This window comes from Papaver somniferum, unplaced genomic scaffold, assembly GCF_003573695.1.
Source record: "Papaver somniferum cultivar HN1 unplaced genomic scaffold, ASM357369v1 unplaced-scaffold_118, whole genome shotgun sequence".
NCBI lineage: Eukaryota > Viridiplantae > Streptophyta > Magnoliopsida > Ranunculales > Papaveraceae > Papaver > Papaver somniferum.
The window spans coordinates 11592093-11614523 of record NW_020620825.1 but is presented as its reverse complement, the minus strand read 5'-3'; the positions used below and the strand labels follow the sequence as shown (position 1 = coordinate 11614523).

Here is a 22431-nt window from a genome sequence, read left to right as displayed (position 1 = left end):
GCCGCTTCAATTATTTATTTTCAGGCTTCCAATACCCACAGCTGCAGCTTCTTTAATCTGAATCATTCACATAATTTCAACCACAGAACTTCTTCATAGCAGCAGCTACTCATCCTTATACACAACCACTGACCTATTTCATCAACAACATCACTGGGATTTACTCTTCTCATTTACAGCACCAGCAGATCATCACATACTTCTTTATTTATCAACGGCAACAAAACCCATTTTCTTTCCTGCAATTTCAGTACCACCTCCCATGAACATCAGCAATATCAAGTCTGCCTTGCCTTCCTTGAATTTCAAAACCCATCTTCTCAATATCACAACATCGTTCTTCACCTTAATCATTCACCGAAACCCATTCAATCTAAGATCATCACTTGCTTTTGTTTCCGTCTGCTACTGCATCACTTTCAACATCCATCAAATACCACCATAACCCATACAACTTCAGTTGAACAGTAGCAAACCCCAAATACTTCGACTGCAGAAACAAATCCAAACCCTTATTTCACCAATTTCAGCAAACCCATTCTAGCAGCTGCTTCTTCTATTAATCTCTCTGCCAGATTCAATCTTTTTAATCCCAAAATCATACCAACAGAACCCATCTCGAACCAAATCGAAATCTGAACATTACCCATTCATTATCACAACCATCAGATCCCCCTTCTAATCTCCAAGAACAGCAACAACATCTGCATCTCTCACTTCTATCCTGTCAATCCACCACCAATCATCTTCTCGATTTTACAGTAGCATCACCTCCTAACCAATTCTATCAAAACCCATTCTCAGATCAAATTTTTTCCACACTGTAAAACCCTAACTGCTTCTCGATCTAATTCATATCCGTCAGTAGCAGAAACCCATCAGAATTCATCATCGCTCTTCTCGATTCACAATCATTCTCGAGCAACAACGCTACCCTCTTTCTTCCTTCTTCTGGATCTGAATCCCATCTTCATCTTTTGATTCTTCAACGGCGCCTTCAATCCGTTTCTCAATCTCTCGGTCTCACTCAGCAGCAGCCGCTGCTCTTTCTGCTCTTCAGATGGGTAAATGATTTGAATGAGAGACTCTCGAGATTGTAGGGTTAGGTAATAGATTAGAGTAGGATATGTACACCCAAATCACGTTGATAAGGGTTACCCATCTGGCAGCCCCCCCTTAACTTCAGTGGCCTTTCTTTAGTACAAATTCAAGTAGAGTTGCCCCTTAACAATGACTGGACTCCAGATAGTGTTCGCCTATGAAATGACAATATTACCCAATTCGCACAAATTGGGTGATTTCTTCTTTTTTTCCTCCATGCGACTCCAAAGTACCTAAAACACTCAACACAAACGTAAAATACAAAATTCACAAGAAAAAATAGCAAAGAAAGGATAACTACTACATAGTAAATTAGGTGTTTTAGACACCTATCAGTACCCAAACGTATGCACTTGTTGGTTCAACAATAGTTAACCAAAAGGTTAGCCATATGAGCATTCCATATCAACCATGTTTTTCTTCACCGTAACTAGTTCCAATGATTTCAAACGAACTAGTTAGAGAGTTTTTCAATTGCAAGGAAATCTCATGTACTACACAAGACACAATTGAAGCAAATATGATTTGATTCACTTGAATCGGTTCATGAACTTTTATAACCATGGTTTGCAAACTGCATTCCTTAGTCTTTTTAAGTTTAAGTTCATAAATCATCTTCAGATATATAACCTTCTCAAGTTCGCAGACTAGGTTCGCGGACTTAAGTTACCGCGCAGAGTTTACAAACTCCAGCAGAAATTCTCGAGTATGAGAACTTCGCCGGTTCGCGGACTTAGTTTCATGCAATTAGTTTGTCAACTCCAGCAGAAATTCTCGGGTTTGAGAACTTCGGCAGTTCGCGGACTTGGCTCACGCCATTCTTCCGGTTCTCTTGATTAGCAAAGTTCGCAAACTTTGGTTCAAGGAATAGGACTTATACATAAATTTGTTTCCACAACAATGTTTATGTCCACCATTGGTTATGTAATCTAAACTATCATTTGAATCATTCTTAGAGGACGTTATATAGTTGTTACACCATTTCTCGTCAAAGCAATTTTCAAGATGATTGAAACATATCATGACTTTCGTCACATGGTAAATATAAACTTGGTTAAAGCGAAAAGATAACCAATTCATATTTTGAGATATAGATAAGGGAGGTATACTCGGACAGAAATACCAAATGTTTATAATCAAAGTATATATATATATATAGCATACGACTTCTTGTCTCAAAGAGTAGGAGATAGAGTAGATAGACTTTTGAGTGATAGATAATTTCAAGTCTTCACATACCTTTTTGTCAAGAAGTTCCGCCGGTTCCTTGAGTAGTTCTTCTACTTGTATGATGAATCGTCATGAAGTCCTTGAGCTCAACTACACTTTCTATCCTAGTCTGAGACTTGGAATCAATCATATGTATAATGAATTTTTGTAATTTGTTTATCCATATGTATTAAGAGTTTTGTCACTAAAATTGACAAAGGGGGATATTGTTAGACCATAGCTCGGTTGAACCCACCAAGCGTTGGTATGTCAAGTTTGGCTGTCATATTTTAGTGAATCAAAACTCAATTAAAGAGTCGCTTGATTATATACTAGAGACAACTTCATATCGGTTGTGCTAGAAAGATTAGGATTATGAGACATACAAGTATTACTCGAAGAATTGAAGAATGTGAAGAAGTAACAAGCTACATCGACGACATCATCCTTCCTCTTGAGGTTAGTAATATTGTGACTTGAACTTTTTCATTCCTAACGTATCTTTCAAGTCGTGCTATATTGAAAACATAACTGCAAAGCTGTGAATGATTATACTCTAGTAGACATAGTGTTAAGGAATTAGAATACGAAGTATAACGCATATCTTTTGAACTTCGTATATAAGACATCGACATAATCGTATGAATGTTGTTGTGATCATGTGTATGGGTAAAGGTGAATATTTCATCCTAGGAAACAATGTTTAAATTTTTTTTAAAGGAAGTGCATTTATGAACTTGTTTTATGAATCGAAAGCGAAATCGCTAGGATTATTGGTATTGTTATTCATTGCGTATCTTTGGATTACCAATATGTGTGAGTTAGTAGAATCCATCATAACTTGTTATGTTGAAAAAGCGGGGGTCTAACAACACCACCCAATATTTCACTTAGCAATATATATGGACTAACTCCAAAATACTTTCTAGAGAATTAACTAGACAGTCAGACTCAATATAGGTAAAAGTATCTCAAGGAGTTAATATCTCTCTCTTGTTTTGATTTACTCGAGCTAATAGAATTCAGCGAGTCTTCAATCAAACACAAGGAATAACTTGGATGGTACCAAAGACCAATATCCAAGGATCAATCAATGAAAATCAACAACCTAAGGTTGGATATTCTAATTGATGATCTAAACGCACAACCTGTATTATTCCAATTATAAAGATAAAACAATATAATGCGAAAATAGAAATAACACAGACACCAAAATTTTGTTAACGAGGAAACCGCAAATGCAGAAAAACCCCGGGACCTAGTCCAGATTGAACAGACACTGTATTAAGCCGCTACATACACTAGCATACTCCAAGCTAACTTCGGACTGGACTGTAGTTTAACCCCAATCAGTCTCCCACTTATCCAAGGTACAGTTGTACTTCCTACGCCTCTGATCCCAGCAGGATACTGCGCAATTGATTCCCTTAGCTGATCTCACCCACAACTAAGAGTTGCTACGACCCAAAGTCGAAAACTTGACAATAAACAAATCTGTCTCACACAGACAAGTCTATCAAAGGATCAATATGTCTCCCACAAATAAACCCTAAAAGGTTTTGTTCCGTCTTTTGATAATAATCAAGGTGAAAAGGAATCAATTGATAATCTGGTCTTATATTCCCGAAGAACAACCTAGAGTTATCAATCACCTCACAACAATATTAATTGTATGGTAGAGAAACAAGATGTTGCGGAATCACAAACAATGAGACGAAGATGTTTGTGATTACTTTTTATATCTTGCGCCTATCGGAGGTATCAATCTCAATCCAATCAATCTGATTGTACTCGTACGATAGAAGATGCAAGATCAGATCACAAAACTATGATAAAAGTAGTATCGGTCTGGCTTCACAATCCCAATGAAGTCTTTAAGTCGTTAACCTGGTTTTAGAAGAAGAAAACCAAAGGTTAAAGGAGAACCGACTCTAGTATGCAAACTAGTATCACACATGAGGTGTGGGGATTAGTTTTCACAGATACTAGAGTTCCCCTTATATAGTCTTTCAAATCAGGGTTTGCAATTAAGTTACCTTGGTAACAAAGCAATCAATATCCACCGTCAGATGAAAACCTGATTTAGATTCAAGCTAATATCTCTCAACCGTTAGATCGAAAACTTAGCTTGTTACACACACTTGAGAATGCACACTTCTAGGTTTGTTAATCGTACCCAAACGTATGCACTTGTTGGTTCAATAATAGTCAACCAAATGGTTAGCCATATTAGTATTCCATATCAACCACGTTCTTCTTCACCATAACTAGTTCAAATGATTTCAAATGAACTAGTTAGAGAGTTGTTCAATTGCAAGGAAATCTCATGTACCACACAAGACACAATTGAAGCAAAGATAATTTGATTCACTTGAATCGGTTCATGAACTTTTATAGCCACGGTTTGCAAACTGCATTCCTTAGTCTTTTTAAGTTTAAGTTCAGAAATCATCTTGAGATATATAACTTTCTCAAGTTCGCAGACTAGGTTCGCGGACTTAAGTTACCGGGCAGAGTTTACAAACTCCAACAGAAATTCTCGGGTATGAGAACTTCGCCGGTTCGCGGACTTAGTTTCACGCAAGTAGTTTGCCAACTCCAGCAGAAATTCTCGGGTTTGAGAACATTGGTTCAAGGAATAGGACTTATACATAAATGTGTTTCCACAACAATGCTTATGTCCACCATTGGTTATGTAATCTAAACTCTCATTTCAATCATTAAAACATTCTTATAGGACGTTATATAGTTGTCACACTATTTCTCGTCAAAGCAATTTTAAAGATGATTGAAACATATCATGACTTTCGTCACATGGTAAAGATAAACTTGGTTAAAGCGAAAAGCTTACCAACTCATATTTCGAGAAAGAGATAGGCGTGGTATACTCGGCTCGAAATACCAAATGTGTATAATCAAAGTCTATATATAGTTAGCATACGACTTCTTGTCTCAAAGAGTAGGAGATAGAGTAGATAGACTTTTGAGTGATAGATAAGTTCAAGTCTTCACATACTTTTTTGTCGAGAAGTTCCACCGGTTCCTTGAATAGTTCTTCTACTTGTATGATGAATCGCCATGAAGTCCTTGAGCTCAACTACACTTTCTATCCTAGTCCGAGACTTATCTATAATAGACTAGAAATCAAGACTTATAGTTTTGATCACTAACATTGACATACATGCTTGAGATAGCAACGCATGCGATTTCGACCGAGCAATGCTCTAATAATCTCCCCCTTTGTCAATTTTAGTGATAAACTACCAATACATATGGAATACAAAAAATATAAAGAAACTTTAGTAGCTCCTATTCCACATGTCTAATCTTCAACATTCCTCGAAATCTTCGTCACTTCCAAGTACTCCAATGATTCAAAAGGTTGTAAGTTTAGCATCACCGCTGTTGAAGATCCGTAGCAATAACAATGAGAAAACATAGTTCTCGATCATTGTTATACAGTGTCATAGTATTATTACAAAGCGTCAAGGTTCAATTGTATCATAAATTCAACAATAATACTATGGTGATACGTATCACTTTAGTCAATACTCCATCTCACATGGAAACCACTCCTCCTTTCACAATGATCCGAAAACCATATGTATTTGTAGTGTGAACTACATATTAATTCTCCCCCTTTTTGTCAATAAAATTGTCAAAGGTACAAGAACGCTATCATAATGAAATTTTCGAGAGAGACATTTCATGACAAAAGGAAAATAATACATACCAACTAATTTAGATGCAATCATAAAGCCGAAGCTAAATGCATTCATCAAGGAGTTTAAAGATACAAGATAAACCCTCTAAAATTCCACAGTCGCACACCCCTCAAGATATGACCATTAAGCACAAGTTCAAAAGAACTCTCCCCCATTTGATGTCATTCCCGAAAGAACAACAAGAGCGACCTTAATTTCAAAAGAAAAAAAGGATTTTTATTGGACACCAAAAACCATAAGAGTGATTTTCTATATCCAAAAACTCAATCAAATTAATCACAAGTAAACCCATGATTAATTTAATCAGAATACGTAATTGAATTAAACACAAAAAGTGATCAATTCAATTGATTATGTTCAACATAAGAGAACTTATGGAGACACTAAAATACTCAACTAGATTAATTACAAGTGAACCCATAATTAATGTAATTGGAATATACAACCAAACTAATCACAAAAGTAATCAATTTAATTATCATTTGTTTTGCTCGACATAAGAAAATTTACGGAGCAATAACTAAATAACCAAACAAGATGATTAATTTAGTTCAATGTGCTCGACATAACATATCTCACGGAACAACAACTAAGCTAAAAAATCAACTTGGTTGTATAGTGCTCAACATAAGATACATTGCGGAGCCTCACAGTAATACATAAAATATAGATCAGGGATGATCAATACTGCGGAATACACCAGGATTCATTCTATTTTCCACCACTATTTGCATAACGATGTTAATAGACATAATCCTTGAAAACAAAAGATTTTAACCTATCTTCCATCAAAGAATTGACAATATAGCAATTTAGTGGTAATATGACAATTAAGTTAAATTTTTCCAAAGCTGATAGATTAGAGTGGTCTTTCCTTTTAGGAATTCTTCAAAAAATTGATTTATGTGATAAGTTTTATCAACTTATTAGTCAATGTATACCTACTACTAAATTTGTTGTTCTTTTGAGTGGGTCCCCATGTGATGAATTTCCCCATACTAGAGGAACTAGACAAGGGGATCCTTTATACCCTTATCTTTTCATAGTTTCCATAGAGTATCTTTGTAATGATCCGTGCCTCCACTGATATTGTCCCCACTTAGCCACTGCGGTTATCCGGAAGTGTGGGGATTTGAACGGGCATCGTTGCGGTAATCCAGCAGCAACTTCTTAGGAGGTCGCCATCCCTGGATTGCTCCCGTCCGAGCACGCTTAACTGCAGAGTTTTCTGCCAAATCTGGAGCCGATTGGGCTGAAAAAGCCTCGGTGTTAGGGAAGGACAAACCATTACCTCTATTTCATTCGGCCAACCACTACCGAATATCGGGGTATTACAATACCACCACCTTAAATTAGAGTCGTCCTCGACTCCAGAATATATCCAAGCTCATATTTCCGACATTCTCCACCCCTCATGAGACAAGTACCTGGAATAACCCCGTCCTGCGTATCTTCCTACCCTCGGCAGGTGACCTGTCGTCGGCTTTGATACCATTTGCAATAACCCGTCCCTCCACCAATACTGTCCCCATTTAGCCACTGTGGTTATCCGACAGTGTGGGGTTTGAACGGGCATCGTTGCTGTCATCCAACAACAATTTCCCGGGAGGCCACCCATCCCTGAATTGCTCCCGCCCGAGCTCACTTTACTGCAGATTTTTCTGCCAACTATGGAGCCAATTGTGCTGAAAAGGCCTCGGTGTTAGGAATAGACAAACTATTACCCATATTCCATTCGGCCAACAACTGCTGAATATTGGGGTATTACAATCTTTCTAAAAGTTTACATGTTGTTGAGCTTAATATTGAAATTTTAGGTGTAAATGCATCTACGGGTGCCCCTGTTATCTCAAATCTTCTTTTCGCAGATGACATATTGATATTTGTCGAAGCAAATATGCATAATGTTAGAGGTATTTTGAACGTCTTGGAGAAATTTGACTGCTGCTCACGTCAGTTATAACATTTCCAAAAGTCTAGTGTTTATTTCAGTAAAAATATTAGTCATATTAGTCTTGATGCTTATAAGGACCTTGCTAAAGCTCTGAACATGCCTATGACGAAGGACTCTGAAAAGTACCTTAGCGTCCATCTTTTACTAAGTCTAAACAAAACTATTTCCTTTTACCTATTCTCCAATCCGTTTAAAGCTAGGTTAAAAGACTGAATGGAAAAACTCTTAATCATGTTGGTCGATCAACTATGATTAAGTCTGTGCTAAATTTTCTCTGGTCTCGCCAAATAGGAAGTTTTAAAATACCAAACACTTTAATCAACAAGGTGGAATCCTTGCAAAAACACTTCTAATGGGGTCATAGTAATAACAGAGGTTCATATCTTATTGCTTGGTTAGAGCAATGTAAGCCTAAAGCTTTAAGGGGTGTGGGGTTTAGGAAGTTGGAGACTTTCTATTATGCCTTATTGAGTAAATTATCTTGGAAAATCTGTAATAACTCTGATGAGCTTATAGGATAAGTTCTTAAAGCTAAGTATTTTAGAAATACTAGTTTTTTTGCATCTTAATAAACTAAAAGACAAATGTTCTTCGGTTTGCAAAAATATTTTTCTAGCTTAGAAATTGTGCAAAAACATGTGATTTTAAAGGTTAGATGTGGAACCAAGGTTATAATATGGTTAACTCTTGGATCGTTGGTCTAAATGGGCTTGCGTCACCAGCTGTAGGTAATACAAATTATATGGATTACATTTATGTTTGTGATCTTTTTTTACCTAATTCTAGGCTTTAGAACGTGGATTTAGTTCACACACTATTTAATTAAGATACTACTAATAAATTTTGTGCTATGTATGTCCCCCAGAAGGTGTTGATGCTCTCATATGGACTGTTGATAAGAAAGGTAAATTTTCTTTCAAGAATGCCTATAATATACTCTATGTAATTTCAATTTTGTTAGTAATATAGTTGTTAATTATGTTCCCACAAAATTCTGGAAGAGCTTGTGGAAGTCTAGAATCCCTCGTAGGGTAAAATATTTATCTGGAAGTGCCTAAAGGACACTCTGTCCACTAGGGACAAGTTAGCAAGATATAAGAATGGAATTGAAATACATTGTAGTTTATGTAATCCTGCCAATGAAAATGTGGACCATCTATTTCTTAGTTGTAGATATGTTAGGTTTATTTGGGTTGGTATTAATGTTAGTACCACTCAACTCTTAAATGATAATATAAGCTTTAAGCTTGGCTTCTAAGTTGGTTTTTTTCTGCTACTTTAACTGAATCTGAATTATACTCATGATAAATGTTTGGTTCCTGTGGAAAGATAGGTGTACTATGGTATTTTAAAATGTGAAACCTAATAAGCATATTACTTTGAGTAAATTCTGTCAGTTTTCTGACCTTCGTGCAGAGAAACAAAATCCAACAGGAAGTGGTGGAATTAATAATCTATGTTTGCAGGGAGATAGTTGGAAACCACCTGATCAAGGCTTTACTAAGATAAACATGGATGCCTCTTATATGTTGAAACAGGAAAAACAAGTATATGACTAATCATTCGTGATTGTGCAGATAGATGCCATGAAGTAAAACGAAGTTTCATTGACGGAGGGCTGAACTCAGAGTATGCTGTGGAGGAAATGGAATGCAGGGCTATGGTGGAGGAAACTAGGTGGGCAACGGATTTGGGTTGCAATCAAGTCATCTTTGAATCAAATAGTGAAAATGTAGTGTTCTCTGACAATGAATCAAGTACTTTGGTTCATAGAGCCAACAAAGTTTTCATTTTAGAAGTTAAGAATAAGTTTGCAAGGAAAGCTTCCTGGTTCTATAAGTCAGTCTAGAGATTAGACACTAGTGTTGCTCATGACTTGGCAAAGAAACTAGGATGGATTTCCTTTCTTTTGAATTTTATGATAGTTTTCCACTTGATATATTTGAATGGATTTAAAAAGCATTTAGAGTTGTAAATCTAGTTTAATTTACTAACTCAACTATCAGGAGCCCGACTCTCAAATAAAAGGTCAGTAGATCGAGTCTCCGTTCAGTTTGGAGATCTCATGAAATAGTCCTCTCATCCAATTGGCCAAAAGCAGACTAATAAAAAGAGACAGTGGAGTAGCTTTTTGTGAAACAAATTGTTCTTAGATTTGACTTTTCCATCCAAAGTGGGTATACTTTCTAGGAAATGAAAAAAGATACAAATGGTGGATTTGTATGTAAATTGGAAATTTGGAATCATCCTGTACAAACAACAGAAATCATATGAGAAAGGGAATGCCCCGGATGATAGAATGCAAGAGAAACATAATGGATGAATAAAGTAAGAAGGCCAAGAAGGTTACTATTCATTATTTCATTAGTTAAACAAGGTATTCAACTAAATTCTCATTTTTATGCGAACAACAAAGATCCCTCTCTTCCCCATGCAAAGAAGAAGTTTTTTATTCCTTGATGATACAAATGAAATTAAAACATCACAACACACAAAAAGAAAAAGACCCACCTAAACATTATTCACATCAAACCAATAGAAATTAAATTAGACCCATAAACTTGAAGAAAAGAAGAAGCTAAAATTATACAATCAAAGGAGTTCTGGTATGGTTCCTGCTAATGGGAAGGTGTACATACACATCATGGACCTCTTGTTTAAATACCTCTCCCTTGTCCCTGTCTATTGCAAAGCACACATATACAGTCTCGATCACATTGTCAAGAACATGAACAAAGAACCCAAGCACCCCGATCAGCAACAGCCCAGCAATCACAGCAACAAAGTACACTTCCACTTCAAGATCGCTCATCGCCTTTAAGATAGCACAGACCTGCAACGAAAATCCCAGAACCAAGGAGTTTATATGCAGAAAATCATTCATGAGGATTTTGTGAAGTCAAGATCATTAACGATGATCAAGTCGTCAATGTAAATGTACGAATAGAAAACTTAAAAAGAGAGTGTGATCATTTCTGTTCACCATGATTGCATATATTGCCGACAGAACAAAAATAGTCCCAGCCAGAATACGAGTAGATACAGTCTCCACAAAAACAGCAGAGAGAAGATTACGCTTCAGAAGCTCATATGTCATCTTAGCAGAAGAACAGTAAGCTTCACCAGTTATAGCTGCAAAGTTGATAGTGAATTTGTTAAGGAAATCAACCGCTGACAACAGGGCATTAACACAACAGCGAAGTGCAAGGTTCACGATCCCAGGAAGAGCATCTTCTCGTCTTGCACTATCTACAGCAGCTCGCACAATGCGAACGGCAGCAATCAGTAAGCCAGAGAAGCATACTGTACCAAACGAGGGACCAAATGCATTTCTGCATTTTCAAATCAGGATGAGTGAATATTAGCCGACTCATTATAAATATCATTTGTAGGCAAAGCAAAACTACCTCAACTTTCTAGCAAAGATACACGGCCACCACTAGCTTTACCAGATCATAGAACCATTAAAGGGCGGAAAAGCAAAAAGGGAAATACTATGCAGGTAGCGAAAGAGGAGGCCTATTCCTAAGTCTAAGAAAATTGACCGTTCAGTGACATCATACTCAACATCCTTACACTGACCTTCATTAATAAAGACATCTTCACCTTCAGCAGCCTCGGTAACTATCTCCACCTTTTGGATCCTCTAAGTACCCCTTTTAGTCACAATTGTTTACAAACTATATTTCACCCCTTAATTAGCTTACCATCACCTACTGAGAAACTGTGAAGCATCCTTCAGCTGCAAAGTTACGTCCTAAGGATATTCATAAAGTTCCATTTTTTGTTGCTCACCAATAGACTAATCATGATAACATGGCAACATTATATAGATGTCCGGCTCTAATTAATGATATAACTAATTACACAAGATCAATGCCCCATCAGATGTAGCCTACAAGTTGAGCACTACCGTGTCACACTAAATGCCTACTCATACATATTAATCCCAATCCCTCCGTGCTCCAAATACAACAGACCACCTCATTGCAAAAAATGCACTCTTTTTCATATCCAAAACTGCACAACTATTTAACCTTCCAAAATCAATAGAAATTAATGCACAGCAAGCAAATAACTTACGGAGCTCCAAAATTTCATTTCTCGATGAAATCAATTAGTCAACAGTTTCTGTTAAAAGTTAAAATTAAATATATGGGTTGCACTTGTTTTAAACTTGAGCAAATCATATCCATCTCAGGCATATTTTTCAGAACAGAAAATTCAGTATAAGCAAATACTGAAACCAAAAATTGAAAGTCTAGAATAATATAAAAGGAGTTCAAGAAGTATATACACAAACACACCTGAGAGAGAATCTTATACTTCTCATGGGCATAGACTCCTCGTTAGAGAAATACCATTGAGCAATAGTCCCGCTAATCAAAAAAATCTGAGCTTCTACCATAACAGCTGCAGACCATAGCATAGTTAAAATGGCCAACGCATAGTACGCAGGAACCCAGCTATCTTGTTTCCAAACACAAGTATAGCTCCCCTCATTATCCACATGAGGCAAAATCTTGCCATTTTTCGAAGAAAACACTAAAAACACAACAATAGGTACGTAATAAATTACAAGTCCAATAGTCAAACATGGTACCACTGCAAACAATCCCAAATTCCTAGCAAGTGCATCAGAAGCAACCCCAACGATCCTTACAGTCAATTCGATACGATGCCAATTCACTACAATAATCCACACAATCACTCCTATTATCACGAAAACAAATAAAAGCGCTAGTATCCGATACACCAACGGGAACGCATCACTGCATTTAGAGTTAACAGTGCAAGCTACAAACCAATATACATTGAAGAAAATAGGAATTGCAACGAAGAAAGGAATGGAAGAGTAGATAATCTGCTTGGTGTAATGCCTCAATAACCAAAGAAGTCCTAATGCAAATGGTCCACTTAGAACAAGTGTAGTTATAAGTGTCAAAATCAAATCTTTCAACACATGCGAAGATGATAACGATCCAAATCCCAACCCCACTAAACTAATTTGATTGAATTTGAAATCGTCGAGTACAGTAACGAAGGATGATGCTGAGGGTGGTGGTGATTTGATCTTGACACAAGAAGAAGTGTTGAAATTGTAAGTGAAAGAAGAGAGATCGGAAGAAGAAGAATTAGGGTTTCGATGGAAGATAGAGAAGATACCAAACGCGAAAGTAGAGAGAAGGAAGAGAAAAAATAGAATTGAAAAGGGGAGGTCTTGATATGTTCTAGAATCATAATTGAAAGTGATAATTGGGTACTGATTTTCATCAGATTCGATTATTTCAGTATCAGGTGTTGACGATGATAAGAGTGGTGGTTCATCCATGGAGTAAGGAGGTTTAGAGAGAAGAGGTTGAGAAGGAGAATTGGAATTATTGCTGGTTTCATCCTCTGTCATGACTGATAGAAAGAAGAAGAGCTGAGACTCAATAAAGGATTCAGCTATGTGGATTGAGAGAAAAAGAGTGGAGTTATATTATGCTATGTTTGTTGTCTCGTGGGGGATGGATTTACTGTATGATGAATTTTGAAAATGGCTCTTCAAGGTTGACCATTTTTGTTGTATTTGTTTTTGGAGAAGTAAGTAGGAAGAGGAGGTGAGCTCAGTCAGTTAATAGCGAAAGTGGGGATGAAGATATAGATCCTATCCATGTGATCATTTAATTTTGGCAACTCGGACTGGGAGTTTACGTGTGTGCGTGCGGGGCGTGGGAAAATACTGAAGTGTGAAAGTTAGTTTGGCAAGTAATGGCTGTTAGGTACTTCCTAAAGTTTCATCGGGGTCCCCTATTGTTCGTTTCTTTTAGATTAGTCATGTTTTATCGGTGGAGAGCTTGAGTTAAGGCCTGTATGCGTAGGAAAGCATGACTACCCCCAAGAATCAGAGCACTGCAGGACCCGCATTAGTAAAGCTAAATTATGTCCATTGATGAACCATGGACCATCCAATAAGGCTTTCTTGACATCCTTAATAATATCAGAAAATTTAAACATCAGAAAATTCAAACAAAAAAGAGGTATTTCCCAAATCTAAGATGCCTACCTGGCTAATGATTTTCCCCAAATTCGTCCATAAGTATCAATAATATCTACGGATTAAGATATTTGTTCTTGAGGAATTAAGAACACAATCATAATCCGTTGATGAAACCAATACTAAATTATCTATTGTAAAAAAGACGTCTAGAGATTTTACTAATGATTAGGACACCCCATAGACACATCTATAGGATGGGTATAAAAAAATCACCCCTAAACATTTTTGAGCTGCCCCTAAAAATGTCAGGATAAATTAACATCGGAAATAAATTTTCTTTTGCGTTACCTCCAACTATTTTAGAGATTTTGTCTGTGACTTGATTGACATTCTTATTAACATAAGAAAAAAAACATTAAATTGGTTCAATAACCCTCGGAAAAAAAAAATCTGTGTGTAAAAGACGAGTAACATTTGATACTATTTAAATACCCACAAATTAAAAGGATGCTTTCCTTATACCCATTACCCGAACTAATGTGAGGAAAATAATTCTTTTGACTAAAATACCTTTAAATCAGGCGGTCTATAAAAAAAATTGAAATATTTTCTCTTCTTTCTATCACCTGAAACAATACACACCAAATTTTTATGTAGGACAACATAACACAGAAATTCCAAAACATCTAAGAGGTAAAAACAGGGATGCATAACATAAAAGAGATCCTAAATTTAATAATTTAGCTCTTTTTAAGTAGTTCCCATAGTAACTTATCATCCTTCCAAAATACAATTACTGTCAGACACTACACTAGAGCTTAAAAATATACATCCTAAAACTGAAGCTGACAAAATGCTCCTGCAAATTCAGATGACATAATAACCGATTTGTAGAATTAATGATTGGCCTTCGCAACATGTCGAATCCAATTATTTTTCTTGATTGCACAACTGTAAATGAAAATAATTACACATTGGTTAACTGACTATTGTATCTTAAAAGTATTTACAAGGCTCTACCACACCACTGAGCGTCAAACAAAGCTTTTTTAACATGTACCTAAAATTATTTGGATTTGATGTATGAGAAAAACTAGCTAGAAAGGATTTGATGTACAAGGAAAACTAGAAAGCTAAACTGAAAATGCGGGGTACAACAACCACACTCAAGATTTCGTTCAATCTGTATGGATTAAACTCCAATATAATTCCGAGAGCACCAACTTAAAAGTGAGACTCAATCAAGAAGAATATCAAAGAGCTTTATCTCTTTCTCAATATAATCAGTAAATTAACTAGATAAAAATCCGTGGGACTTTTTTTTTGATAAACAAGAAACCTTTTCATTAATGAGATTTCAAGGTTACGGTGAGTTTAAGATCGAAAATAAGGGAATACAAAGTAACAAAAACATACCGTAAGAGTATAATACCGAGAAATCCGACAAGAGAAAGGGAAGGATTATCGGAGTAAGACAAATACAAGTATGAATAAGATCCGATTAAATCAGAAGAAGGATGGTTTTTCTCAGAATTAAATTCCAACCATTTAGTTTGTTTTTTTTTTCTTTAGAAAGAAATGCTGCCAAAGTAGGAGTGATTTGCTCAAATCTCTTGTAAATAGTGATGAATCTTCCGTCGTCAAAAAGACCACCGATGAAGGTTTTATCGCCGGATAAGTTGATGATGAAGATTCCGATGAAGAGTTCATCGCTGGAGACAATAAAGATGCAAATTTCGTCGTTGGAGAGCATCACTATTGATCTTAGAACTGTTAGAGCATTGCTCGGTCGAACTCGCATGCGTTGTTATCTCAATCATGTTTGTCAATGTTAGTGATTAAAACTATAAGTCTTGATTTCTAGCGTATTTATAGATGTTTCGGACTAGGACATAGATTGTTTAGTTGAGCCTTAGACTTCACGGCGTTCATCATTTGAAGACGGAGAATTACTAAGGGAAGCTTGTAGAACTTCATTAACAAAAGGTATGTGGAGACTGAAACTCATCTATCACTTGGAAAGCCTATTTATACTTTCTCTCATATATGGAGACATAAGTCGTGTTACGATATAGTTTTCTATTATACACATTTGAGATTTCGAGCCGAGTTTAACTCGCTTACATATTTATCGGAATATGTGTTGGCACGCTTTCACTTCGACCAAGTTCATCTTATATTCTTGACGAAAGTCAGAAAATGATCATGTGAAAATTACCTAGTAACATCTTACATGGTTTGTGTGATACAATCATTTGGTGTAGACTTGGAATGTTTCGTTATGATGATTTGAATAACTTGAAAATCGCTTTGATGCTAATAGTACGTCAAAACAACTATTGTCATCCTCTAAGAAAGTTTCAATAATTGAAATAAAGAGTTTAGAATCAAGTAACCATGTTTGGATATAAACATAGTGTTATCACATTTGTGTAAGTCCAAAACCGGGAGCCTGAAGTATGCGCACCCGTATGCATACTGGCGGAAGTCTCACGTCGTCCGTGAATTTCTGCTGGAGTTTGGAAGTGTGAATTAGTATGCGCACCCGTAAGCGTACTGGCGTAACCAAACTCGGTCCGGCTACTTAAGTATGCATACCCGTTTGTGTACTTGAGTGGGTTACTTTCTAAAATCGGTTGTGTATATGAACTTAAATATTTATATAATAAGAAATGCAATCTTTGCAAACCGTGGCTATAATGTTCATGAATTGATTCGAGTGAATCAAAACGATTTTTTTTCGATTGTATTTTTGTATACTTCTATGAGAATATATCAATTAAATGACTCTTTAACTAGTTTCATTTGAGTCATTTGAACTAGTTATGGTTAAGATGAATAGGATTGATATGAGAGTAATCATATGGCTAACTTCGGTTGACTATTGTTGAGCCAACATGGTGTACACGTTTGGGTACGGTTACATAAACCTATGAGGGTACATTTCATTTGTGTGTAACAAGCTAAGTTCGATCTACCGGTTGAAAGACATTAGCTTGGTTGAATCAGGTTTTTTCATATAACGGTGAATAATGAATGCTTTGTTACCAAGGTAACTTAGATTGCAAATCCTAATTTGAAAACTATATAAAGGATAACTCTAGCAACTGGGAAACCTAATCCCCACACCTCTTGTATGTTACTAATTGCATAAGCTAGAGTCGATTCTCCTTTAACCTTAGGTTTCTATCGAGACCCTGTAGGTTAACGACTTTAAAGACTTCGTTGGGATTGTGAAGCCAGACCCAACTATTTTATTTGTAGTTGCGTGTTCTGATATTTCCCGATTCTATTTTTTGAGTACTATCTTCTCTAAGATTTGCTCGAGATTAATTCTCCGATAGGCAAGATAAAAAGTAATCACAAACATATTCGTCTCATCGTTTGTGATTCCATAATATCTAGTTTCGCCATCACACGATTTAGATTATTGTGAGGTGATTGATAATACTAGGCGGTTCTTCGGGAATGTAAGACCGGTTTATCAATTGGTTCTTGTTCACCTTAATTTATCAAAAGACGGAACAAAAACTCATATGTATTTCTGTGTCAGACAGATTTATCTATTCCAATAGACTTTTCTGTGCGAGACAGATTTGTTTATCAAGTCTTCGACTTTGTGTCATAACAACTCTTAGTTGTGGGTGAGATCAGCTAAGGGAATCAAGTGCGTAGTATCCTATTGGGATCAGAGACGTAAGGAGCGGAAATGTCCTTGAATCAGTGTGAGATTGATTAGGGTTCAACTACAGTCCAGTCCGAAGTTCATTGGTAGTAGGCTAGTGTCTGTAGCGGATAAATACAATGTGGTGTTCAATCTGGACTAGGTCCCAGGTTTTTATGCATTTGCGGTTTCCTCGTCAACAAAACTTCTGGTGTTTGTGTTATTTCTTTTCCGCATTATATTTTGTTATATAATTGAAATATCACAGGTTGTGTGTTGAATGATCAATTGGGAAATCCAACCTTTGGTTGTTGATTGAAATTGATTGATCTTTGAACATTGGTCTTTGGTACCGTTCAAGTTACTCCTCTTATATTCAATCGGGTTCGCAGATTTCTATTTGCTGATTGCGGATTGAATTAAGATTTAGAGATATTAAAACTCTTTGATATACATCTCTAGATTGAGTCTGGCTGTCTAGTTGATTCTCTAGAAAGTATATTGGAGTAAGTCCTCTCAGATAACCCAATAACCCAAAATCTCCATTAAAGCGAAGATTTCTTTATTATTCATTGCTTTCTAGGTTAGTTTAGTTTTTATTATGTTTTATACTTATCTACACCGTCTTGGTGGTTTTATCCGTGACACTGATTGATATGAGAATAACTCTGATGGTACCAAAGACCAATGTCTGAGAGTTAATCAAGTTCTATTCATCTAACAAGGTCGTATTATCAATTGTGATTCAAATATTTCAATTATATAAACAAATATAATGCGTAAAAGAAATAACACAGACACCGGAAATTTTGTTAACGAGGAAAACGCAAATGCAGAAAACCCCCGGGACCTAGTCCAAATTTGAACACCATACTATATTAAGCCGCTGCAGACTCTAGTCTACTACAAGTTAACTTCAGACTGGAATGTAGTTGATCCCTAACCAAGTTCATACCAATTAAGGTACAGTCCTGTTCCTTACGCCTCTTGAGTCTCAGCAGGACTAAGCACACTTGATTCTCTTAGCTGATCTCAACCACAACTAAGAGTTGTTACGACCTAAAGTCGAAGACTTATAAACAAATCTGTCTCCCATAGATAAAGTTTATTCTGGTTTTGTTTCCGTCTTTAGATAAATCAAGGTGAATAGGAAACTCAACTAATAATCCGGTTGTATACTCCCGAAGAGCAGCCTAGAAATACTAGTTATCTCACAATAACCTAACTGATTAACAAAAGAAGTTATTGCGGAATCACAAGAGTCTAAGACGAAGTACTGTTGTGATTACTTTATATATCTTATATATCGGAGATAAATCTTGAGTAAACCTTAGAAAAGATAAAATTCAAAATTATAGAACAAAAAAGATCAGAATACGCAACTACCGAGAAAATAGTTGGATATGGCTTCAAGAATCCCAAATGAAGTCTTCAAGTCGTTAACCTAATAATGGTTTTGGAAAACCAAGGTTAAAGGAGAATCGACTCTAGTTTGCAACTAGGATACACGAGAGTGTCAGGATTAGGTTTCCCAGATGCTAGAGCTCTCCCTTATATTGTCTTTCAAAATGGGTTGCTTATAATCAAAGCTAAGATAGCTTAGTAACAAAGCAATTGATATTCACCGTTAGATGAACTCCTGATTTAAGATTCAAGCTAAGTCTTCTTAGAAACTAAGAAATTAATCTCCACTATTAGATGATATTAGCTTGATACACACAAATGAATATACGTATTTAGATATGGATGAACCGTACCCAAACCTGTATACCTTGTTGGCTGAATAATAGTTAACCGAAGTTAGCCACATGATTAATACTTATAACTTAGCCAGATTCATCTAACACTTCTAGATCAAATATGATGATCAATCAATCATGATAGATAATTAAATGATCTAAATGTGTTTTAATAGAGTTGTTCAAATGTTCACTATCTCATTGAAATGTATATGAACCATTTGAAACAAAATAGGTTTGGTTTGTAATTGTACAAAGTACTTATATAAGAACCAATTCATGAACATAATGCCACGGTTTGTAAAACAAGTTCACAGACCTTATTTCATTAAAGTTCCAGGGACTTTAGTTCGCAAATTGAGTTCGCAAATGAACCTGAGTTCATGAGTATGTATTTCATATTTACCTATTTTAGAACCTCACCACTGTGTTCACAAACAGAATATGCGAACAACAGTTCTGTACTTTGGCCTTGCCGTGCCGTTCGCAAACAGAGTACGCGAACAACAGCTCCAGACCTTTTCACAGGTAAATCTGTTCGCAAACAAGAGTTCCGGACCTGAACTAGAGCTACACAATGCACATACAAAGTATACATGTTGTGTTATATCCAGGCATTGGTGGTCGTTCTAAACTCTCGTTTAATTATAGAAACATCCTTAGAAGACAACAATGGTAATCTTACACATACCACTAGATTTTCAAGTAATTTTCAAGTGATTAATCGATCAATACGAAACTTCCCAAGTTAACATCTAATGATTATCTCATATAAATCATGTAAGATGTTCAAGGTAATTTTCATATGATAATCTTGACTTAATATTTAGTTTCCAACAATTAAATTGTTTTCAACTAAACTCGTCAAGTAGATGATGAACTTTAGCTAAAGCTAAAAGCTTCCAACACGTATTTCGAGAAATGTATAAACGAGATAAACTAGGATTGAAATTTTAATGTGTATAATGTAAAAGTCTATATAGCTATACGACTTAGTCTCTTTAGAAGATAGAATAGAATAGACTTCTGAGTGATAGATAAGTTTTAGTCTCCACATACCTTTTGTTGATGAAGTTCCTCCAAGTTCTTCATTAGATATTTTTCTTCAATTGGTGAGCAACGTAAAGTCTATAGATCGACTATACACTTCTATCCTAATCGAAGACATAGCTATAAGTAGACTAGAAATCAAGTATATAGTTTTGATCAACTAAACTTGAAAAACAAGCTTGAGATAGCAAGGCTTGCGAGTTCGACCGAGCAGTGCTCTAACATAAACAATCTCATACTTGTTAGAGGAACCAATAACTGCATCGATAAGCAACACGCTCATTACAACCATGGTACCAAATGTGTCAGCGCTAATGTTGGCCAGGCCCATTGGCCATGCCTATAACAGTTGCATGCACCATTGTTGCTAACACAACTTGCATGCTGCAACCATGCAACGATATGAAATTGCGCCAAAAATAAGCCATAAACATGTTAATACATGTTGCACCAGCATAAAATTACCGGTGATATCTGACTCACACGTGCTTTCAATCTGAGTTACCTCTACAATCCTGAGTCTTAAAATCATTACGGAAAGATCTGGTCAGCCACATCACGACTATAACTTAGTCAAGACAAGAGGTAGTTCATGACTCCACTAGTTCATGACTTTACTAATCCGGGATGTAGATGTGTTGCAGTCAAGAGTTTGTCACCAACACGAGGAGGTCTTGAAGGAGGAGTAACACTGTTCTTCTTTCCCTTTTACAACCTAAACAAGAACAATAAAAAAAAATCAACTAGTCGTCAGGGTCTACAACAATAGCCAATGCCGACTATACAATAGTCAGCAGGGACGACTACAATAATCTATGCCAACTAAACAATATTCGGCAGGGAAGTATTCAAAAATATGCCGGCTATTAACAAAATGGAACACATGAACATAAGGATTTCCACACAATTAGTCGGCAGGGTCGAAAAACTATAGAGTTCCGAATAATACTTAGTCGGCATGGTAGTATTCAAATATCATGCCGACTAATAACTATACGGGACTCAGGAAACACAAACATTTTCAAAGCATTAGTCGGCATGATAGGAATTTCAAAAACCAACGACGGTTAAAAACACATTTATTCAGCATGGTTTTAAGGTTGAATATTGTTCCGAACCTGTAAATGAAATTTCCAGATATGAAAATCCAGCATGGTATTCAACATAGGAAGATAACGACTACATCTAAACATAAAAAGTCGGCAAGGTCGTGGAACAAACACCATGCCGGCTACATAACTGCAGATTCACAAACTCGATTTTTTCTGACCTAATTTGACATGCAAACATAAAATATAAGTATTGGAGTGAGTTTAAGTAGGCCCGCCCTTACTTTCTTAATCGCGCCATTTCTTCGGTTTCAGCAGCGTCAGTGATTTCTTCTTCTTCAACATTTTTTTTTTGTATTGAAGTAAGTTTGCAATTCCAGGGTTACCTTGATTAGATTTTTTGTGTATTTGTTTCATATAAGAAGCCTCATGCCGCTCCATGTTTGAAGATTAATTGACGATGGAATTTTCAAATCGACGATTACGACGAATTAATCGACGAGTTTTCGATGGAGATGTGGTGGAGAAGCCAGTATAGTAGAGGATAAGAGTAAAGAGGAGGAGATGAAATGAAAATGATTTGAAAAAACTGATTAGGATAATAAAAGTTATAGGGTATACCCCAATCTCGCCAGACTTTTCAATTATGAATACTAGTTTTCCGCCGTGTGATGCACGAGTCTGCTCTCGCTTGTGGAAAGTTGGATCCATATTCTACAAACAATTTCATTATAAAAACAAATTATTCTAAAGAAGCTTATAAAAGCTCCGTGAACCCATAACACTAAGGTAAAAAAATTCAACAATCTAATAAAAACGAACACAAAGAAAAAACAATAAAAGAAATAAGGGCCTGTAATAATTAAACATCTCAAATTTCTAGAGCTTATCTTTTTTTTTAATATATATTTTGTTTTAGTATACTCGATTATTATATGCCTTTACTTCATCGGTAGA

At 36.1% G+C, this 22431-nt stretch overlaps 1 protein-coding gene across 1 annotated transcript; it reads right to left on the bottom strand.

Annotated features, from left to right (window-relative positions):
• Window positions 1–10311: 10311 nt before the first annotated feature.
• On the bottom strand, window positions 10312–13612 carry LOC113330589 (CTL-like protein DDB_G0274487). The gene is made up of 3 exons (XM_026577404.1): window positions 12297–13612; window positions 10973–11321; window positions 10312–10822 (listed from the first exon to the last, which is right to left on the bottom strand). Exons 1-3 carry the CDS (start codon window positions 13391–13393, stop codon window positions 10574–10576), a joined length of 1695 nt encoding a protein of 564 aa, XP_026433189.1. The 5' UTR covers window positions 13394–13612; the 3' UTR covers window positions 10312–10573.
• Between the last annotated feature and the right edge of the window lie 8819 nt (window positions 13613–22431).

What these genes read in the sequence shown, in the direction of transcription:
- LOC113330589 (XM_026577404.1), bottom strand. Translation starts at nt 13,393, where the DNA reads ATGACAGAGGATGAAACCAGCAATAATTCCAATTCTCCTTCTCAACCT. An exon ending in AGTATAAGATTCTCTCTCAG is followed by an intron (nt 11,322 to 12,296) that starts GTGTGTTTGTGT and finishes TTGAAAATGCAG; the next exon opens with AAATGCATTTGGTCCCTCGT. An exon ending in CGGCAATATATGCAATCATG is followed by an intron (nt 10,823 to 10,972) that starts GTGAACAGAAAT and finishes TTTTCGTTGCAG; the next exon opens with GTCTGTGCTATCTTAAAGGC.